The 20,856-nt window shown below is 38.8% G+C and overlaps 2 protein-coding genes across 2 annotated transcripts; both read right to left on the bottom strand.

The window, feature by feature from the left end:
• Window positions 1–5,582: 5,582 nt before the first annotated feature.
• PAT2 (protein affected trafficking 2) lies at window positions 5,583–18,480 on the bottom strand. The gene is made up of 11 exons (XM_078572519.1): window positions 18,160–18,480; window positions 17,766–17,842; window positions 16,473–16,722; window positions 15,754–16,380; window positions 15,368–15,541; window positions 11,380–11,506; window positions 11,184–11,293; window positions 8,501–8,701; window positions 7,155–8,023; window positions 6,805–7,071; window positions 5,583–6,064 (listed from the first exon to the last, which is right to left on the bottom strand). Exons 1-11 carry the CDS (start codon window positions 18,373–18,375, stop codon window positions 5,701–5,703), a joined length of 3,282 nt encoding a protein of 1,093 aa, XP_078428645.1. The 5' UTR covers window positions 18,376–18,480; the 3' UTR covers window positions 5,583–5,700.
• Window positions 18,481–18,748: 268 nt separating this feature from the next.
• On the bottom strand, window positions 18,749–20,852 carry LOC144708655 (putative transcriptional regulator tpeD). Its single transcript, XM_078582073.1, has 2 exons — window positions 19,847–20,852; window positions 18,749–18,762 (listed from the first exon to the last, which is right to left on the bottom strand). The coding sequence occupies exons 1-2, from the start codon at window positions 20,850–20,852 to the stop codon at window positions 18,749–18,751; spliced, it is 1,020 nt and encodes a 339-aa protein (XP_078438199.1).
• Window positions 20,853–20,856: the final 4 nt, after the last annotated feature.

Below are 20,856 nucleotides of genomic sequence, written 5' to 3'. Positions count from 1 at the left end.
AGAGGAGAAGTCCCGAGCTCCCTCTCTAACTCAAGAGCAGCCTGGAGTGCTTTTGGAGCTGAAATTGGACAGGAAATTCGACGATCCAGCGCCGCATTCTGCCTGAAATTCATTCCTATCAACCTGAAATCACTTCTGGTACTTCTGGGTTCAATTTGAATCAATTCTGAAATTAATTATTTCTTCGATTTTTCAAAATTCATAGTTCATACCTATTCGTCGTTCTTCCTTAAAGTCTTGATTTTAGCTTTCTTAATTCTTAAATTAAGCTTGTTTTAACATAGTTTAAGTTTCAATTGAGTAGTTAAATAGATCTGAAGTTAATTCAAATTTCAATTTTACTAAATCTGATTCCAACCACGTTACTTTTGCAAATTATGGTCATGAATTACTCATCACGGTATTGCTGAATTTTGAATGAAAAAGGACAAAATTATAGGCTTGTTCTGTTGAAATTAGTGACTATGTAGTTGGGGAATTCTTGAATTCTCAATCTGTGAAGACATCAAGGTCAGAGCTCGCCTAGTTTAGGCTCAAATCGTGCGAGTCAACGACTCGCCACCATGACTGGTTAGAAAGGATATTTCAACAAATATTAGAAGAATTGAGATAAGATTGCAATCAAAAACCTTACTAATCCTAATCAAAAAATAATAATAGTAAATCTTATGGACTAATTTGAATTGAGCACTTGGAGTTGATTAAATTGCCTAGAATCTAAGGCCAAACTCACTAGCTAGCCTTCAAATTTAACTCATGAGAGTTAAGTTTGGGGCAAAAATAATTGGTAGTATTGTCTAGCTGGCACTAAAATCTAATTCAGCTGAATTAAGCTGTGGGGAAAATAATTGGGTAAAAATTCTGATTAATCTAGACGGTTACGTCCCTACGTTGATAAAAAGTGAAATTTCCCTATCGTCTCCCTAGAGTTCGACCCCTTACTCAAGCACTAAGGGACAAACAAATTTTAGTGATAAAGTTCGAAAAACCCCTAAAATAACAACATATAAACACATATTTTTGAACTTATCACTCTCTCTCTCTCTCTATCTATCTATCTATCTATCTCTATTGATCTATCTATCTCTATCGATCTATCTATCTCTATCAATCTATCTTTCTCTATCGATCTATCTATCATGCTATTTCTATATCTATCTATCTCACAATTTTTCTTTATCAATCTTTCTATGCATAACTTTCTCGCTCTTACAGTCAATCTATATATAAACTAAGATATATAAAGACAGAGTGATGGATAATATATAATAAAATAAGAAATATTTATATAACTTGGAAATTTTTAAACAGTCACTATCTCTCTCCCTCGCTTTCTCTCTTTTTTGCTTCTATCATGCTTTCTTGTTCTCTCCTTATCTTTCAAGACAACTTGAAATTTATAAATTAATCATTTTATGAATAAATACAAGTGCTTCAAGGGGTTTTGTGCATTGTGTGATGCCAATTTCCTCCCTATCACCATATCGCACACTGCACAAAGGGTCTGGGTAGTCGAAAATTCACCACAAGGTCATCCCTAGGGTTTATTGGCATTTGGTGGCTTTAACTATAACTCTAAAAAAAGTGAGTGAGAATTACAAGAGGAATATTAGCCTTAATAGAATTTGGGCCTAGTCTGAACTTATATATATAAAAAATTATCAAGTCCTCTCCATCTCCTCATCTATCTAAAACATAGGACATATATATACTAAGTAGATATTCATAACATGATATATGTGTCTAAAATTCCATATGTTTTATATGAATGTAAGAATTTAGATATTATAGTTATCACATAATTATAGATATTATTTGAATATTTTTTTATTTAACTAAATACCACTTTATCCATGTTTTGGGAAATTTAACTAATCCTGCTTGACTTCTATATCAAGAATCTTTATTACTGATAAATATTTTCAGGTCCCATGTGAGCAGAAATTTACGAGAATCAAGTTGGATAACGATCAATGGGTTAGAGCTACTCATGTGGATTTGGGCATCAAAGGAGCAGTTATAGACCTGTGGGGCACGTCCCTCTAAAATTCTCACACTTTTGTTGGTTTATGTGCCTTGGTTAAATCATGGAAAACAAGTTTTTCCATGAATGTGGAAGCCATTATAGATTTCAAATCGATATTTGAACGAATACATTATATGTACCTTATGGGGAACTTGGTCTACCCTTGACTTGCTTACTTTGAGATCGTTCTAAAGCTGTTCACTTGCCCGGCCTCAACAAGTAACCACAAGGTTAAGTTGCTCTTGGTTCTCCATGTCTTCTCCAACTCTTCTTGAAAACCTTGTAGACCTTCTCACCATGAAGACACTGTCCTTGATTGAGTACAGAATAGATCAGAATGGAGAAAGCAGGGGCTCCCAATTCTGGCTGGCCAAGGTGATTAAAATGGGTTCCCCTTCCCTATTTATATTTTACTTTAGTTTTTCTCAAAACACATTAAGTAAAATATATTTCACCAATTCCCTTATGATCTTATGTGTGAGACCCTCTAGGCTCATGTTTCATCCTAGTTAATAACCTTAGTGGTACAGTAAAAATTATTGACAAACCTTATTAATTGACCATATCAACTTATAGATTAATTAACTAAGAATTGTTCAACCCAATCGATAGGTTAAGTTTCCAGCCCGTGGGGGTGCCAAGCTACACCTCGTGTTCTAGAAGATATCAAGTAATGTTCAAACTCTCTCATGGAACCTTTACCATCATCAGTTATCATACATGTATAATCCTTCATATGCGCGATACTCTCAAACGACTTAGGGTACAGTTTATCTTCAAACCGGAATCCTTCATTTGACTAGTACTAATGCAAAGCAGGGATCATTTGAGAATTCTTGCACCAATATTCCCACTACCCTGGCCAGGGATTTGCTGCATCATCTTAATTGAGTAGATTTCCTCTTATACCGAGGGTGGATGATCCTGTCTTGATCACACAATAACCTTGGTGAGCGTCTTATTAGATCCAAGTTATGACTTGTTTCAACCATGTGATTTGAGACTCATAAGTCATATTCAAAATATAGTCTTTCATTCATAAGATGTCCTTGGCGTGTCAAGCCAATGGATCACTTATACCACCATGACATGAATCAACCTGATTGACGTTTAGGTATAATACCATTCAGGGATTCTATGGATCAATTCAGTGAACTCTTTCTCCAAAAAGCACCCACTATCTATCCTTATCGTCACGACAATAATAGCCACAAGATCAGCTATACTTATCGTATTAGGATCAGTTAATGTTACGAGATCCGGATAATTCGATGTCCATCTTGACTATACATCTAATATGAATATTTAGAATACATGTTTAAATACTAGTTATCATTGTATTATGATCTCATCATAATTCACTATGTCATGGTGCGTATTCATGGACTCCATTATAAACGTCACACTTGAATGATAATGAGCTACTAGTTTATTCAATGAACTTAAATAAAACATGGTGGTGTGATTTGACTTGAAGGCCACATAATATTCATCAGTTATCTTTTAATGGGGAGCATGAAATTCAAATAAAAGAGCTCCATATTTTAATTTAAACATATGGGAAAAGATGAAGGAATGGAAAGGAGAGAAAATAGGGAAAAACGTACAAGTAATTTAGATCATGCCATGTGTATATACTTACTCTCTCTCTCTCTCTCTCTCTCTCTCTCTCTCTCTCTCTCTCTCTCTCTCTCTCTCTCTCTCTCTCTCTCTCTCTCTCTCTCTCTCTCTCTCTCTCTCTCTCTCTCTCTCTCTCTCTCTCTCTCTCTCTCTCTCTCTCTCTCTCTCTCTCTCTCTCTCTCTCTCTCTCTCTCTCTCTCTCTCTCTCTCTCTCTCTCTCTCTCTCTCTCTCTCTATATATATATATATATATATATATATATATATATATATACCTATCTATCTTTCTGTCTATCTCTCTCTCTCTATTCATTATCGATGTACTCCAATAGTGGTTAGCCAGAAGGAAAAGGCTCTCCAATATCCAGATTGTTCAACCTTGTCGAAGTGTTCTCTTTTGCTCGTCCTTTCTTGCGTAGAAAAATATTTAAACCTGTCAAAATATAAGGATCCAAGTTTTTAAAGTGCCATTGCAGCCTCAAGACACGAACATCAACACTTTAAGACCTTAGATCTAAATTGTCATCATCATCCCCATCCATTTCCCCTCCATTTCCTTCATTTTACATCACTTCCTCTCTCTCTATCTATCCATTTTCTATCACTTTATCTCTTTAGATTCCAAAAATATTAACTCTAAACCATATCATTTCTAGTTTATTCATCTAAATTTTACTAAAAATCAGACATTTACCTTTCTAAATTTGCATCCCATTTCGTCTTGATTCAAATCTTATTCAAATTTCACAATGTGCTTAGGGTACCCTATCACATTTTTGTTTTAGTCTGGGTAACTCTACAAGGTCCCTTTGACCAGGGGATCTCTTTGACCCAGGATCCATTCCTAAATAAAAAAACATTATTTAATTTTTAGCATTAAAATTAAATAACATAGGAAATATATAACCATTATGTATATTTTTTATTAAATTTTAAGCATCAAAAAGTTTATGAAAATTAAATGAAATATAATCTAGAAAAATTTAGAATAAGATCCTTTATCATTTCTTGTTGTTTTTTTAATTTAATTTTTAAAAAATGTGTAGGCATCCAAAAAAATATCCATTCTACTATTAAATAAATTAGATTATATAAAATATTTTAAATTTTTTCTTACAGTTTTATTCGGATATAAATCCTATAAAATACAAAACATATTTTTTTGCTAGTGAGCTTATTGTTTTTTCCAGGGTCTGAATAATTCTGAAATTGAATTATTTCTTCCCTGTGGATTGACCCTTCACCCCTATATTATTAAGTGGAAAAATCTTTTTAAGAATATTGTTGATTAAGTCTTAGTTAAAACAGTGGCATAAACCCCTAAATGTGGATATATTAGATATCTAACTAAGCAAACAAGGAGCTGGCAGGTATGTAAGAAAGAGTAAACTTCAGATCAATCTAAAGGAGCTTTAAGAAAAAAACTTCAGAACAATCAACTACCCCCTAAGTTATGCCCTTATGTCTAAAAAGAGCTGTAAGCTATTTCATACGTGATTTAGCTTGTAATAATATTATAATTCTACCAAGCTGGCTTATTTTTATTGAACTTAGCAATTTGGATCCCTTCGAAATAAACTCATTGGCGGTATTTTTAATTCAATAGAAACTTTTGAGAGTAAATTTGAGACCAGTGTAGATTGGGAGTGCGGATGTTTCAAGAGTAAGTTTACCAAATTGAGAAAATTTACTGCATATTGAAGAAGACAGCGAGGTATCAATCAGTTATATTTCTCTTTACATTCATGTTTCGCAATTAAATAGACATGAATATATATATATATATATATAGAGAGAGAGAGAGAGAGAGAGAGCGATTAAGGAAAAGCTGGAGGTTCATGTGAGACAGTTGAACATAATGAATTAATTAATTAATAGATATTACAATCTCAAAGCCAAGAAATCTTTGAGCAATTTTTTTTAGTCTGTATAGATGGGCAGGAAAGGCTCATCTTATTCAAAACTATAGACCAAGAAGCTTTACAAAGCAAAGGATGACGATAAGACAAAAAATTGAGCTCAAGAGATAGGACTAAAGAAAGATTCATCATGGGCTATGGGGATGAAGAATCAGAAGAAAGAAAGGAAATTATCCTGTTCAGCAAATTCAGACCGAACACTGTCTCTTCACAGTTGACCTTGACAGAGATGTCTAACGGTTCTGAGCATTTACCTTCAGCCAACAAAGTAACTAAGCAGGGTTTCGAACTGTTCAATATTTCTCCACTAAACCGCAGGCATAGATCTGAGACTTCATCAAACTTTAGTGAGACAGGCATATCCACTGAAACAAGGCAGATGCTGGCGCTGCTCAACATCTTTGATGCAAGCTCGTGGCACACTGCAAGGATCCTGTCATCATTTGCTGGAGACTCATTGGATTGCTCTAGAGCATTGATGTGACTAGAAAACAAGCATCTGCAGAAGATGGATGTGAGAGATCAGACCCAACAAACTTAAATAGAAATTGGCATTGGTCAGATCAGATCGGATCAACTAGATTGAGGTCGGATAGAGATTAGATCAACAGGGAACGATAGATCGAATCGGCTTGCTTGGTGATCAGATTGGCCGAGTTGATCAATCTACTCTGCCGAATCTAGACCAATCAGGTTGATCGATCCACTCTACTGGATCTAGATCGTACTTAATTGTAAGATCCAATCAACAGGGTCATTTGATGATAGATCGGCAGATCCTACCGATGGCAATGGTCAACTTGATCTGATTGACCCATCAGGTGGAATGTCAATTGGTCGAATTAGGTTTTGCCACATGGCGAAGCCAAATATTATGGGCTTGAAAGAGAGAGTGCAGGAGAGAGCGTGGGCGCTAACTGTAAATTCGAGCTATTTGTGGTCGGAATGACAGAGAGTCTGTGTGTGTCAACTTGGATGAAAGGGAGATTCTTTTTCCATCCTAATTGAACAAATTGATCACAGCTGATCGAAGATTGGTTCGATCCTTGATCAACAAGAGGATCTATCTCATCGAAAATGACTTGGGTTGATCAATGCGATCCAATCTGTCGTTCCAATCAATAATTTGATCTCAATCACAATCGAGATGACAACTACTGTAAGTCCTCAATAAAACACAAGTTTGTACGACTGAAGATTATGCAATATTGAAATGAGTAACAAAAGAGGAAAGTAAACCTTCTGGTGTACTCAAACATCCCCCGTAGTTGGATTTCCAGCTTTGTGAATGAGCCATAATCCATCACTAGAGGCCTCATAAAATAACCAATATCTGGCTGGAATTTGATGGGATGCCTCTTCCCGTCACAGAAAATAGCCAGCTTGACAGGGAGCAAGTGGTGATGAAAAAGCACCTGAGCTACTCTCCTTGCAACATCCCCGGGCTGAAGACACTCAATTTCTTCCATGGGAACTATAGTTGGAAGCCTAGAAGTGTCAAGCTCACTGCGAGAGAAAGAAGGTGATGAAAACAATATTAATTAGCAATTTGGATAAAAAAATAGAAATGGCCACAGAGCTTACTGTACCTGTCTTTCTCGGCAGATCTGTCATCCAGCAAAGAAATATTTTTCAGAGGCTCAGAAGATAAGTTTTCAAAGACAACCTCTGAACATACATAAGAACGGGAGATTTCAGAAATTTCAGAGGTAAAATAGTGATATACTCTCAAACCACACCCAGATGAAGCATCAAGAAGTACATTGAGCTTTGGCTTTATGCTTAATTCTATTTCATTAATGGAAATTCTAGCAGACGACGACTCTGCCCTTGGTGGAGAGCTGGACGACGAACCAATGGCCGGTAAAGAAGGCTGTTCATTCAGCCAATTTTCCAGTGCAGACTTGGACATTAAGCTATCCAGATCAACAGCCGAGGATGCTGTCTCGTTTTCTTTGTCATCACATACAGAGATTGCATTTTCACTTTCAACTGTACTGGCCATAGAATCTTCTGAGTCATAGCTTGATTGTGACCCCTCGTATGATAAACCAGATAAGTTTACAGGCTCAGTAATATCTTCTGACATCACTTTTTCAGGGGAAATATCATTCAGACTACAAGGATGAGGAAGTGGAGTATATCCGGGTGCTGCATGAAGAACTATTTGAGAAAGTGATCCAGGAAGATGCAACCTGAAGTTATGTATCGTGAAACTCTCTGATCTCTTTGTTTGACACAACATGGCTAGTATCAGACCATGGAAATGAGTATTTATTGGTTCTGCATGAGAAATCCCTTCCAGCAAGGGCATTACTGGCATAGACTTGAGGAAACTCTCTAGCATGCGACCTCGATCACGAATATCATAGTCCTGATCACATTTTGCTAGTTCAAGGATGTAGAAGAGAACCTTTAAGAAATGTCGCTGCTCTTCTCCGTTGGCTTTCAATGCAACCTGAGAAAATACAATAGGCTCTCAGATTCGGGGTCAACCAACCCTAAGAAAATATTTTAAATTCGTGAAAACCCCAGAAACAATGAAAACTGAAAGCAAAAAGAATATGACACAATCCTACATCCTCTGCAATTCAAGAGAGTCCATGGACATACCGTCCTACATTGGGAAAGGAAGCCTAAAAATTAAAAAAGAGGAGAACTCTAAGGTCTCATTAGCATCTCATCCAAATAGTAACCGATCCTCAGTTTGAGCCATAGCCCTCTTTCCCTTTTGGATCAGAAAAGATTACAGAGACTGCGAATACAAAGAGTTGTATTATAAAAAATAAGAGATAGATATTGATAAAAAATAGACGAAAAATGTCAAAGAAAAAAAATCTATTGATATTATTTACAATTTGATTAATACATTCCCCAATTTCGATGCATCCAATCTTTGAGGGCGACAAATTTTCTTTGACACAAGGGAGAGTACCTTCGCAGCAGTATTCATGATTTGATTCTTTGCTTCAAGTTCCTCTGAACTAAAACATTGACCCAGATAGCAAACCACAGTGGGGATAATCTTAGGTATTATGTCCCCAACATGACAATACTCTCCGGCAATCCAAATTATCAGCGCACGTGCCGAAGCCTCCTTAATTTTATCCAGGCAACGAATAAGAACTACAATCACCTGGGAAGGAAATAAGGTCAAACTAGAGCAGACAGCATTAAGAGGAGAATTCAAGACAGAAAATCCAAATTCAATCAAAAGTCAGGTGCTAATAAAAACGAGAGGAACCTAAGCTGAAAACCCATTTCAGACAGTCTTCAGCTTTCTAACGCGAATTTTACAAAAGCACCAATGACTTCATGGTCACGTGAACCACTGTTTGCCCTCTGAGATCCGTCCTCATATCCGATACCAGGAAAAAGAAAAGAAAAATACGGATGATAATATGGGATATTGGGACAGATATCAGTACTGTAGCAAGTATTAGATATCGGGATGGACATTGCCCTCCCATGGATAGTGGTGAATAATGGGTCACTGATATCAAAATCTGATATCTGGATTTCAGGATATGCCACACAATTGAGAGAATATGTTCCATATCGCTGAGTTTTGAAAACAAAACTTAATTCTGCGATATTGATTATGAATAACTAATAGAGAGAGAGATGCCTAGGTTTGCGTATCCATCAAGCATATGTTTGAGCAAGTGATGCATATATTTTCTGTCTGCCTTATCCATGGTCAATGCGTAAACTGACCGAATGCTGTGGAGGACTTCAACTGTCGGACGGTTGGAGAGAGAGAGAGAATGAGAGCAAGAAAGAGAAAGAAAGGGGAGAGTCACAATATACAAAATATTAATCTGAAACACAGTATCATGACATTATACAAGTGTAATAATAATTATATGTCAGATGTCAAAAAATCTGAAATCCATGTCTGATATCTGATATCCGCACCCAAACCTCAAGACTCAGGCAGAGGCCAATATCCAGCCAGATATCATTATTGGGTATCGGTACTGTAGCAGCCAAAATCAAATGTCAGATTCTGCCATCAAGATATAGGTTCTACAGGATATCCGTTCCCAACCTCCATGATATCCAATTCGCCATCTGGACAACCGTCTGCATCCAATAATGGCATCCAGGTCAGGAGAACAATATGAACTATCAATGATATTCCTGTCTCAAAGCTTCAAGCTCTTGAACTTAAAGAGTTATTACCTCTTTCATTAGGTAATGTCCACGTCATTCTGGGTATTAAATGGTTGACACATCTCTGCTGAGTTGTCCTTGATCTGGAAAATCACTGAATCCATTTTAAGCATGGCCATCTGCGAGTCACTTCATTATATACTCGTCGAAGATAGTCATTTCAGTCAACGGCTTAGTCAACTGATTCTATCCAAGTGATTCTGCCCTATCTCAAAACAGTCGAGAGAGTAGACCAAGCAGACAATGATATTGTGCACAATTGCCTTTACTCTTTGTAAAATGAGTGGATCTATGAGGGTTGGCTAGGATTTTCCAATCAAGCTCCAACAATTACTTTTCTTAGGCAATCTGATGTTTCCTCAGGCCACATAATATGCAGCATAAGCCTGCTTACTCTATTTTGCTGCTTTTGCCGCCCATGTGGGTCCTCACATGCTTTGACCTCTTCATCGAATGGGCACTCTAACAATATTCCGCCACAGCTTTTTTTTTTCCTCTTCTTCTGTTTTTGGAATTTTGGACTATGCCAATTATGTTTGTCGGCATCAGCACAACATTAAAGTTTCCTCAGTCTTGGGTACTATTCAGCTGTGATTTATATAAATGTTGGAGATCAACATCCTGTCAAAATAATAAGAAGAGAATATTGCTAACAGTGGTAATACTCAAATTCTAACAGTTTGTGTTCCGAAATGAGCATTATAGACAACTCCACCTTTTTATGAATTTGTGCTTCATTCTGCGTAAGCGTTCAGGTACACAAAGCTTCTGCCGCGTGAGAGTCAATCAGAATACAAATATATAAGTGAATGATTATGATCACATCCTCCTTTATGTAGTTGACATAGCCTCCGTATCAGATTTTTCTCATTCATCTTTTTGTATCACTTCTCTTGCCATCAGTGAGATCTATTTCCAGTTCTTAAAACTAGACTTTTGTTAGCTGTGAATAACTGCCCTGCTTCCGTGCACGGTCTTCTTCTCCCTGTCGCAGTATACATGAATCTTTACCCGGTCTTCATTGCTAGCTTTTCCAGCCGGGAACATGTGAATGGAACCTTTGGACAAATTTTTAATTGGCTGAATTTTTGAACATGTACGCTTATCTCAATAAGATTAAAAGAAAAGGTTTATACAATCCTAAGTTTACATGAACAGATATAAGTTAGTGCATGGTTCAAATCCCAGAAACACTGGGTTGCAGCAGAGCCAGGTTTCTGGTTTAATCCCAGAAACAACAAACTGCACGTTTGGGCCAAAAGTATGCCAGCAGCAGGTGTTGCAGGAGAGTGTTGATGCGCAACATCCTGCTTAAGAGGCATTTTTGCTATCAGCTATAGCTTTTTGGCACAGCAATAGGCACTCGAATCTTGATAAAAACTAAATATAAGCTTGAAATTATGTAAAATAACTCCATCATGGTGAAGAGAAAATATTTCTACCTTCTCATAACTGGCTGTATCCTGCTTGATTATGGTTTTAATGGACATTATCGCTTGAACCAAAATGCCAGCTTCAGCTTCGAAGGAGCCGCAATGCAGAATAGAAGACTCTAGCAGTTGAAAACATTGCAATCCGCATTTGAAAATGTCAGGAAAAAATTATTTTTAGCATGAATAGCAAAATTAACACACATACCTTGCTTTACCATGTCTAAGAGCCGTTCCAAGCAAGTTTTAGCGACTGTCGGAACCTTTTTGGCACACACAGAAATAGCAGCAACCACATCAACGGCAAACTTCCGGTCTGGATCTTTGAAGTAATCCTGAAAAGACGTCATTTGTTCTAAGAAATCATTAGCTTAAAAGGAAGTCAGAATAGCCCTCACTGTTGAAAGTTGAGGATAGGCTTTCACCATGGACAACGTAAAAATATTTCATTTGTTTAACAAGTCCACTGCTCTCCATTATTACCAAAAGAACAAAGAGAAAAGCTATAGAGTTTTGTGCTTATAGTGTTTTGACAAAGTGGAGAGAGATAAGAGAAAAGCTAGGGCGGCAGGTGGAGACCACTGTCAATTTGGAATAAGTTTGAGATTGAGAGTCACACTCAGAATCCCTTTCATTACAATACAAGAAACCCAAATTTATAGGTTGGGAAAGAAGCTTCCAGAATCCTTAACACTTACTAGACTTTTAGCTCCTTCTGAATACTTCTGGAACCTTCTAGATTCTTTTTGATCATTTGATTCTTCTAGATCCTCCAAGATCTTTTCCATCTAGATCCTTCTGGATGCTTTCTAGATATTTGATGTTATCTGGGAAAAACGTAAGTTTTTCTAAAACTAATTCGCTTAAAAGGAAGTTGAAACAGCCCACGCTTGAAAATTGAGGATAGGATTTCATCATGGATAATCAAAAGTATTTAAGTATGTTTAACAAGTCCACGGGACTCCACTTTTACAGAAATGTCCTTGTTCAGGAGATATCGATACACCAGTTTGGAGAGAAGGATGTGAAGATTCCGCTGATAACGGTCAACTGCTGCTATTTCAAAATAGCAGTACAACGGTCGACTGCTGCTATTTCTCAACGGAGGATGGACAACGGTCAGGCACTCAACGGTCACATTGAGGCCTATAAATACCTGTGTAAACATTACATCACTGAGGCTTTTTCTTACTCTATTTTGTCTCCCAGGGCGGCGGCTCCGTCCGTCGCCCTGTCCATCCTCTAATCTCTATCTATCTTCTGTTCGGTGATTCAGCCTGAATGCCATTTGATTGAAGATCGTGAGATGCCCTTCTCTCTTCTTCTCCATTTCCTCCTCTTGATCTCATATTGGCACTCACGTTTCTTAACAGTCCTAAATAACAAATAAGTGATTGTCAAATTTCTCCTCAGTCTCCCGCAATTTAATTATAAACTTAACCCTTAGGACACCATGCCCGAATGGAAAATGATACACTACTGATGACAGTACATCAAAGATCGACAGAGAACACAAGAGGATTGATGATGGAAATGATAGGAGTAGCCAAGAAGATACAATTCTCAAAGACGAGAGTAAGATGTAGCTTCCCAACTCAAGATATATCTATTCATGAATGGTGAAATGTATAACATGGATATTTATAAGTTCCAAGAAAACCTGAAGATGTCATTCATTTTTTAAGTATTACAATATAGGGTACTTAGAAATCCCTCAAGGAACCACGATACCAGTACAAAATCATTGCCTGCCCAACTGGTAAACTGGCCCTTGTAAGGCCTTTTTGGGCCTTCTATGATAAGTTCTATGCAAGATTCTGTCATATTCATTGACAACACTTGAACTTATAGCGCATAAAGGAGCTTAAAAAACGACACCTCTGGAAATTGCTGGGAGTATCACAAAACCTCAGTCATTGTGGCATGATCCCAAGTTGGGTATATGTACGATCAAGGCCCAAGGAGAAGACAGCAGCCCAGACCCCTCCCGAGGATACTTAAGCCGGCCACCTTCCCTAGTTAGGGCAGAGAACATCTGAGAGTAAGATGCCTCCCACCCTGTCCCAGTCATCTCCCTTCTTCTAGTTGTGTTCACCCTCCCCTGTGCTTGCAGGTCTCCCCAGCCAGCCAGCGATGACTATTCCCGCGCTCCACCACCATTCTGCTCACTTTTGTCATTTTCCCATCTCTATCTCTCTATATCAATCATTCCCTCTGTTCTCACAGACGCATGAAACATTGAGTTTGTCATTTAACTCGGATACATTTCGACCATTTGTCCAGCGTACATTGGCAAGGAACTTACCACATTGTATCAGGTCCAAAAAATGTTTCTTTGGGAAACAACTGATTCAGTATTTGGGCCAAGAGCTTCCAGGTGGAACAGAAATACATTGCAGACATAATTAATAGGTTAGTAGGTGCAACCACATGGGGCTAAGAGATGCTTTGCCTCCTCGGCTACTTCTTACATTTTTGGTCAGGTATGGAAAGTTGTCCCTAATTCCCCCCCATAGTACAACTGATTAAAGATGTACCTGAATAGATCATGAGACTACTCGAATTGAATCTTAAGCGTACCTTGTACTAAGGTGTATTTAGTGTTGTTTGCAATGTATTTTTTCCCATATATAGGTTTAGCCTTCCCCTATGATGAGCAGACCAGAAGATGGAAGTTGAATCAGATTGGCCCCCTTTAATCACTTATAGGACGTGGGTCAGGAGAGCAGGCCAAGCAGGGCCAGCCTCTCTACTGGGAAAAGTTACAGGCCCAGTTGCTGGCCCATCAGCCAGGCCTGACCCTAATTGGGTAGAGGAAAGCCTGATATTAGGGCAGGCAGGACGAAAGGCAGGGAACAGAGAATTGAGGAGGGACTGGACAGCGAACCCTGAGGAACAGCAGCATCTCGATGTGAGGAGGGTTTCTTGCTCGGGAGTTCCAGGCATCTCCTCCCCCCCCCTCACTCTGACAGTTCACACATCTTCACTCAGGGATCCTGTCACTCCAATGGTTCCTTCCTGGCTTCTGCATTTTAGGTGTTGCGTGCAGGACTTGACGGTTGTGCACTTTAGGGTCATTAGAATTACTTTGGACCTTCTCTCTCTGGCTGAGTTGGGCCTACCAGAATCATGATACCTCCCTTTGTGTCACCGGACCAATCGTCGTCTCAGACCTTGCAATCTCTCCCTCTACGCATCATGATCCTCTCTGCCCTGCAATCTGTAACGATACCAGCATTGAAGTGTATGAGGAAGAGTAAAGAGGAAGGTGAGAAAAGGGGAAAAGGAACCAATAACAAAGAGTCATCCAGCTTGATCGGTGACACGTGCAGGCAGGAAGGTTGGTGTTTGAATAAGAATATAACTAAGGAAGGGGGACCGGTGGTTATTCTACTTATTGAGAGAGAGGGAGACATCTATTGGCGTGGAGCAGATCTGGTGCGAGGTATCTTCAGGGAGTCACGGCTGCATCTGGTCGGAGGTGTGCGGGAGGGACCTCTCTGGTGACGATCCATTCCAGGGAGGATCTCTAAATCCAAGGGGGAGACGAGGCATCGAGGAGACTAGAGGAGACTAGAAGTACTGGTACGTAAGAATTCTTGCATTGATTCAGTGTTGCTTTCATTTAGAGGAGGGAGTCAGTAACACAATCACCTCACGTTAATCTGATCTCCAGCCAACACTTCCACATATCTATCCCTTCTACCAATACAAACTAACTGTTTGTATCATGTAAATAGACCACTCTAGTTGATATGTCGGAGGAGATTGGAGTCAGTGAAGAAAGACAACATCATTCCACAGAAAAGGCTTTAATGAAATGACAAAGCTACATCATACTTCCATCTATACATGGTTCTTCCGTAAACTGTCCTGCTCCCTCTGCAATACCTATTGGATACATGTGAAATTGACAGTCGTCAAATCACAGTTTTCATAAGAGACAAGTAACGCACATAACAAAGAAGATTATATTTTCCACGCTACATGACTCTGAAACAAAATAAGAGTTTTTTCGTCTATATGATCAAAAACTGTGAGCAGCTATAGTTTCGCCCAATGCAACAAACCAATTATATCATGTAAATTATTGAAGGTATCAATACCGGAGCAGTAAAGTAAACAACTGATTGATGTTTCAGAATTCGTCCTACAGCAATGTATTCAATAACAAGTCCTACTGAAATAAAACATACCTGAAATTCTTCCAAAATTGATGCAACTGATGATTCCGTTATTATCGTAGACAATATATCAAGTTTGAGGATTTTCATTTGATATGAGTCAGAAGACGACACAAAAAAGTCTTCATAGAAAGCTGCAAAAAGCGACGGCATGGCCTTCGCAAAAATTTGGATATTTCGAAGGACCTAGAGAAGAGAGAATAAACCATATATGTCATCTCCCTATAAATAGTTTAATCCAAAAATCATTGAAAAACATGTTAGTCTGAAAGTCAGAATATTGACCAATTAGAGGCAGATTCTTCCATTGATGTGTGTAATGATATTTAATCTGGAAGATTTCTAACATTTTATAAGTGAATGATAAAACATGAAGATAAAGATATAAGTACACGTACCACATATTTTGAGGCATAGGATGACCTCAAAAGGAAAAGAACGGGTTTCACAATGTTTTTGATTTTCATCTTTGATCCCAAAATCCAATGAACTGTGGCAGCTGCAAGTACCACGGCACTATTTTGGCTCCACAGTAGAGGCGATGTGCATTGCAGGAGGAGTTGAATCTCACTGTTTTCCGCAGAGGCAAAACATGTGCTATTATTTGTTCCTTGACCATCATCCTTAGCTTCACTTAATTTCGAGGAGTATTTCTCCCATCCTTCAATATAATTCCGGAACATCAGTTCCCTCAATTGAAGTTCAGAGGGTTCAACATCCTCATAGAGAGGAACAAACCCAGGCGCAGGTGTAGAATAAGATTCATTCTTAGAATAAGATTCATCGGGGGGCCATGTTGAAGAAATTATGGACTCTTCCACTAGTCCATGTCTTGCAACGATATATCTCAAAAGTATATTGATTAAGACAACCTGACCCCATTCATCAACATCAGGAACTATCTCACTTAGACGTTTAAAATTTTTTCCCACGAGTGATAAATTATTAGGGCAGATTATATTGAAAGCTGCAGCAGCTGCTCCGACTACTCCAGGAGAACGGTCATTCAACAGAATGCTGACAAGCTGAACGCAATGAAATGGATGCATTTAATGAGGACTTAAAATGCCCATTAATATGAAACTTAGAAAAATAATTCCAGAAGAATCAAGCTAACCTCCTCGAGAGATGAAGCATTCTCCTCTAGCTGCAAGTCATTTAACTTTGACAGCGCATTGGCAGCACACTTTCGAACGTATGAAGAAGGATCCTTCACACACTTTCTCAGAGCAACTAATACAATGGGAGCTACAGTGTGTAAACGGATCCCACTAAGAGTACGCAAAGCCCAGGCCCGGACCAATGGATTAACATCTGATAGGTCTTTCTGGAAACAATTTATTGATAACAACGCCTCATTTTGGCGCCTATGAAAGTAAAGTTCAATAAGTTAGTGACATAGCTAGCACGCTTCGTAGAAACAAGAAAAAATTAAATCAGCAGTTCTATTGAGGAAATCATCGATTACAGATTAATATAAAGGAAAATCTGCAGGTCGACGCAAACAATTAAAAGAACACCGATTTAATTTTCATCTGTTTGAGGAGTCATGACTACAATACTTAACGAGGGATGAAGCTGATAAGGTCCTTCATAGGACTTGTCAAATGAAGAAAAGGAGAAGGAGCAGTCAACCACGTGCCATCTAGTTTGCACGTGGTAATTCAAATAATATGGGCTGCTGGGAAACTAGCCCGTAAATAAAGATGAGCAGGATCAAGATGTGATGATACTTTTTCAAGATCTGCAGTTGCGGCAAGGGCTGGCAAGGTCCCTCACATCCGTTCTATCCATTCTACCTCATCTCTCTCTCTTTTTCCATTGTTGGCAAACTCCTGAGAGTTACGTTCTTGATTGAAACTCTATTCCAATATTCAGAACAGAGGGTGTGTGTTCTCTCTTATCGTTTCTTGAAGCATTCTCTAACACGAATTATTGTCTGATCTTGATCATTCGCTGGGACCATAACAGAAGCGCGCATATGAACAGTAGATTGGGGAAATTATGTATCGGATGCAGAAATAAAAATTGAAAATTAATTTTTGTATGCTATACTCGAGATTAAATCTAAATTACGAGAATCATTAAAAATATTTCAAATTATCCTAGTTACTTACTATCAATAGATTACAGTAAAACGTAACACTGGATCACAGTAGGCTATTGCGAGCGCTTAATCAGCACTCAATTAATGGTTCATAAGGATCGGTGTTGATCGCTATTCGAAAGAATGGCATTTTACGTATTTTCATGATTATGTATCATTAGCTCAAATGATCACGTATTTTCATAACATAATAGTTTGTTGATAGGAAAGATAACTGCGATCATCTAGTTTGCCCATCGTCGATTTATGAAGAATTGCATTACCCAGCAAAGCAAGAAAAAAACAGAGCAAAAGAAGGCATACTTTTCAGCGTAATGGAGTAGGTACAAGTAGACTAGCTTCTTCACTTCTAATGACGGGGTTGACATATTCTTGACAACCTGTTTATTAAGCAAATGAAGAAAAATCAGTGACGACTAAGAGTGACAGAAAATCTTCTATCCTCCCCTCCTAATCTTCCAACATGAATTCTTCAAATGGAAATCAAGATATCTATAGTGATCCAGTCAGAATGAGATCGCATTTCGATAATCGAATGACTAAACAATCAGGTGAAGTAAGAAACGTGTAATTTAGGTGGGTCGTTTATTTAAAACGACTTGGAATGATTTTTCCCCAAAACCGAAAATTTTGTCGACCTTTTGAGATTTTCTCCCTTTCCGGATAAAATTAGTCAAGTCAACAGAGAAATCACGACCTGTGGAAAGAAGCTGGAGACATCTTCTCCTTGCGCGATGAGGGCTAACAAACGTTTGAGGGCATCGGTCTTCTCCGACTCGAAGTTGCTGTCGAGGAGAGGAGCGATGGAAACATCGTCAGGGTCATCGTACAAGTGAGCATCCGTGCCGATCCGAAAAACCAAGCCCGAAGCCTTGCTCAAACCCCCTGCCGACGCCCCCAACTGCGGAAACATCACCTCTACCTCGATCTGTACAGCAGATCAGGGATTCTCGACTCCGACAAAGAACAGGAAGAACATTCTCGCGCGTTACAGCCAACCGTATTGGAAATAAAACTTGAAGACGAGCAGAAGTTGTTTTATAAATTTAAGAGGGGCTTCACAAATATGAATTTATACTTTGGTGTATTTTTTCTATCGTCATTTTTAAAGAATTTTACTGAGAACAGCCCATCAGATATCGGATATAAAACTTGAAGACGAGCAGAAGTTGCTTTGTAAATTTAAGAGGGGCTTCAAAAATATGAATTTATACTTCGGTGTAATTTTTTGATAGCCATTTTTAAAGAATTTTCCTGAGAACAGCCCATCAGATATCCGATTGCTTTCAGATATCGGTTGCTACAGTAACAATATCAAATACTATTTTATATTAGTTATCCACATCCATCTTCATCTTAGGAATTAGATGATGATGTAGACAAAACATAGTAGGTAATATATAGATGTGTAATTAACCTATAAATGCTATTTTTCTTATTTGTTAGTAAAATGTAACTTTGTTAATGAATTTATTCAATATTCAATTAAGCTAAACTGGTTTTAGTTTAGCTTAATTGTAGGATATATGTTGAACTTCAAATCTGTTAATAATTAGCCCAGCCCAGCCCAAAATGGACTTGGTTCGGTGAACACCAAAGCCCAATGCAGAGATTTTTCAATAAGTTTTCTTGCAATCATTTTATATGGCTGCCTACTAATATTTTTTTTCATAGAGGAAAAGAAGAAAATACCAGAAAAGAAGAAGAAGAATAAGGAGAGTGAAGCAGCAGTGATAGTAGTAGTCGTAGAAGAACAAATCAGGTGTTGGAGAAGCTATGTATAAAATCGGAGATTGAAAAAATTTAAGAGAAAAATCAGGAGAAAAAAGGAGAAGAAGAGGAAATCAGAGATTGAACGACTGTGAGAGGGAAATTAGAAGAAAAAGAAGAGGAATAAGAAGTGGAAAATTAGAAGAAGAAGAAACTACCGAAGAGGAAAATACCAGAAAATTAGGAGAGGAAACTAGAAGAAGAGGAAGATTAGGAGGGAACTAGAAGAAAGAGGAGAAGAAGAAAATACCAGATAAGAAGAAGAAGAATGTGGAGAATATGAAAATGAGAAGAAGAAAGAGGAGAATAAGAAAATACCAGAAAATAAGAAGAATAAGTAGACGAAGAAAATTAGACGAAAAGGAGGTCAGTAGAGATATGAATAGATAGCAAGAGATGAAGAAAGTAAGAAATGAGGCCTAGACGAAGACGAAGAAGAAGAAAGCCGGATTAGAAGATTGACTTACTGTAAATGGAGAGGGACATAAATCGGTGGGGCCCCTTCCTCTTTTACCGTTGTTACGTTGTCAGCCAATCAAATTGCAAGGGGCAAGTTAGGTAAAAAAAATGGTAGAACAAAAAAAATTGCAAGGAGCAAGGGTCATGTAACTCACCGTCCGAAGAGCTGTCGTAATCGTCAAAGTCGTCCTTTGAGTCAGACAAGCGCTGCTCTGCGCGGCGGAACCATGCACGGAGCATCATCAACATCTCTATGCTGTCTGCATCTAGGCGACCTCTGCGGTACGTGGTGATGCCTCGACCAATGGAAAATAGCCGCTCTACTGGTGCACTTGTTGGGCTTACGGCCAGAAATTGGGATGCAATTTTTGTCAAATTCGGGAAGTACCGAGTTCCAACGTCCTTCCAGCAACACAGTGGACTGTCTTCCTCTTCACTACACGGGATATTTAGGTACTTCTCCATCTCCTGCCGAGGTGTTGCACGTGGGCGTCGAGACTTGCCCGGACGCATATACTGTCGCTTGGTGGACGCAAACTGACCCTGACGGTGTCTTCCAGCTCCCTCATCCTGCTCTGAATCACACCCAGTTGTGCTCGCGGTACCCACACTGTCGAGAAGACCGCCGATGTATGAAAGCACGCCTTCACGAAACGATGGATGCACGACCTCTATCTTGGAGAATGGGTCCAGGGTTCCCGCTGTCGCCACTGTCTTGTTGGCCCAAATGACATCTGCATATTGCCTCAACTTATTGTACATTGCAGAGCAGGCGGAGCGCAACACTTCCCTCCGCTCGTCGTCCAAGGTAGACCCGGCATAAGCCATAGCATGTTCTAGTTTGGCCCTGAGGTCTGAGATCAACGACGTCACGTCGTTGATTGGCAATCTCTTTGCGGAACAGATGTAGTCGGAACCCGCAGAAAGTGGCCCCAAGATACCGATATATTCCTCTATTAAATCCCAGTCCTCTTGACATAGTGCGTAGTCCTTAGATGGTGTGGCAAGGAACCTCACTGCCATATGGTCTAGCACTTCCTTCTTTGCAAGAGCACGCTCTAACATCTTGAATGTGGAGTTCCAGCGTGTCGGGCAGTCCACCTTTATCTTGTTCACGTCAGGAAGTTCAAACATATTGCACATATCTTCATATTTCTCCATCCTC

The sequence above is a fragment of the Wolffia australiana genome, chromosome 1 (assembly GCF_029677425.1).
Source record: "Wolffia australiana isolate 7733 chromosome 1, ASM2967742v1".
NCBI classification, from domain to species: domain Eukaryota; kingdom Viridiplantae; phylum Streptophyta; class Magnoliopsida; order Alismatales; family Araceae; genus Wolffia; species Wolffia australiana.
Note: the sequence above shows the minus strand (reverse complement) of the source record. Positions and strands in the feature narration are given on the sequence as shown.

Excerpts from the sequence above, each read along its gene's own strand:
- PAT2 (XM_078572519.1), bottom strand. The coding sequence starts at position 18,375 with ATGTTTCCGCAGTTGGGGGCGTCGGCAGGGGGTTTGAGCAAGGCTTCG. Across the intron at positions 11,507-15,367 it reads CAATTTTGGAAGAATTTCAG|GATTACTTCAAAGATCCAGA; the intron begins GTATGTTTTATT and ends ACGTCTTTTCAG. Across the intron at positions 11,294-11,379 it reads CTTAGACATGGTAAAGCAAG|AGTCTTCTATTCTGCATTGC; the intron begins GTATGTGTGTTA and ends TTCAACTGCTAG.
- LOC144708655 (XM_078582073.1), bottom strand. The coding sequence starts at position 20,852 with ATGGAGAAATATGAAGATATGTGCAATATGTTTGAACTTCCTGACGTG.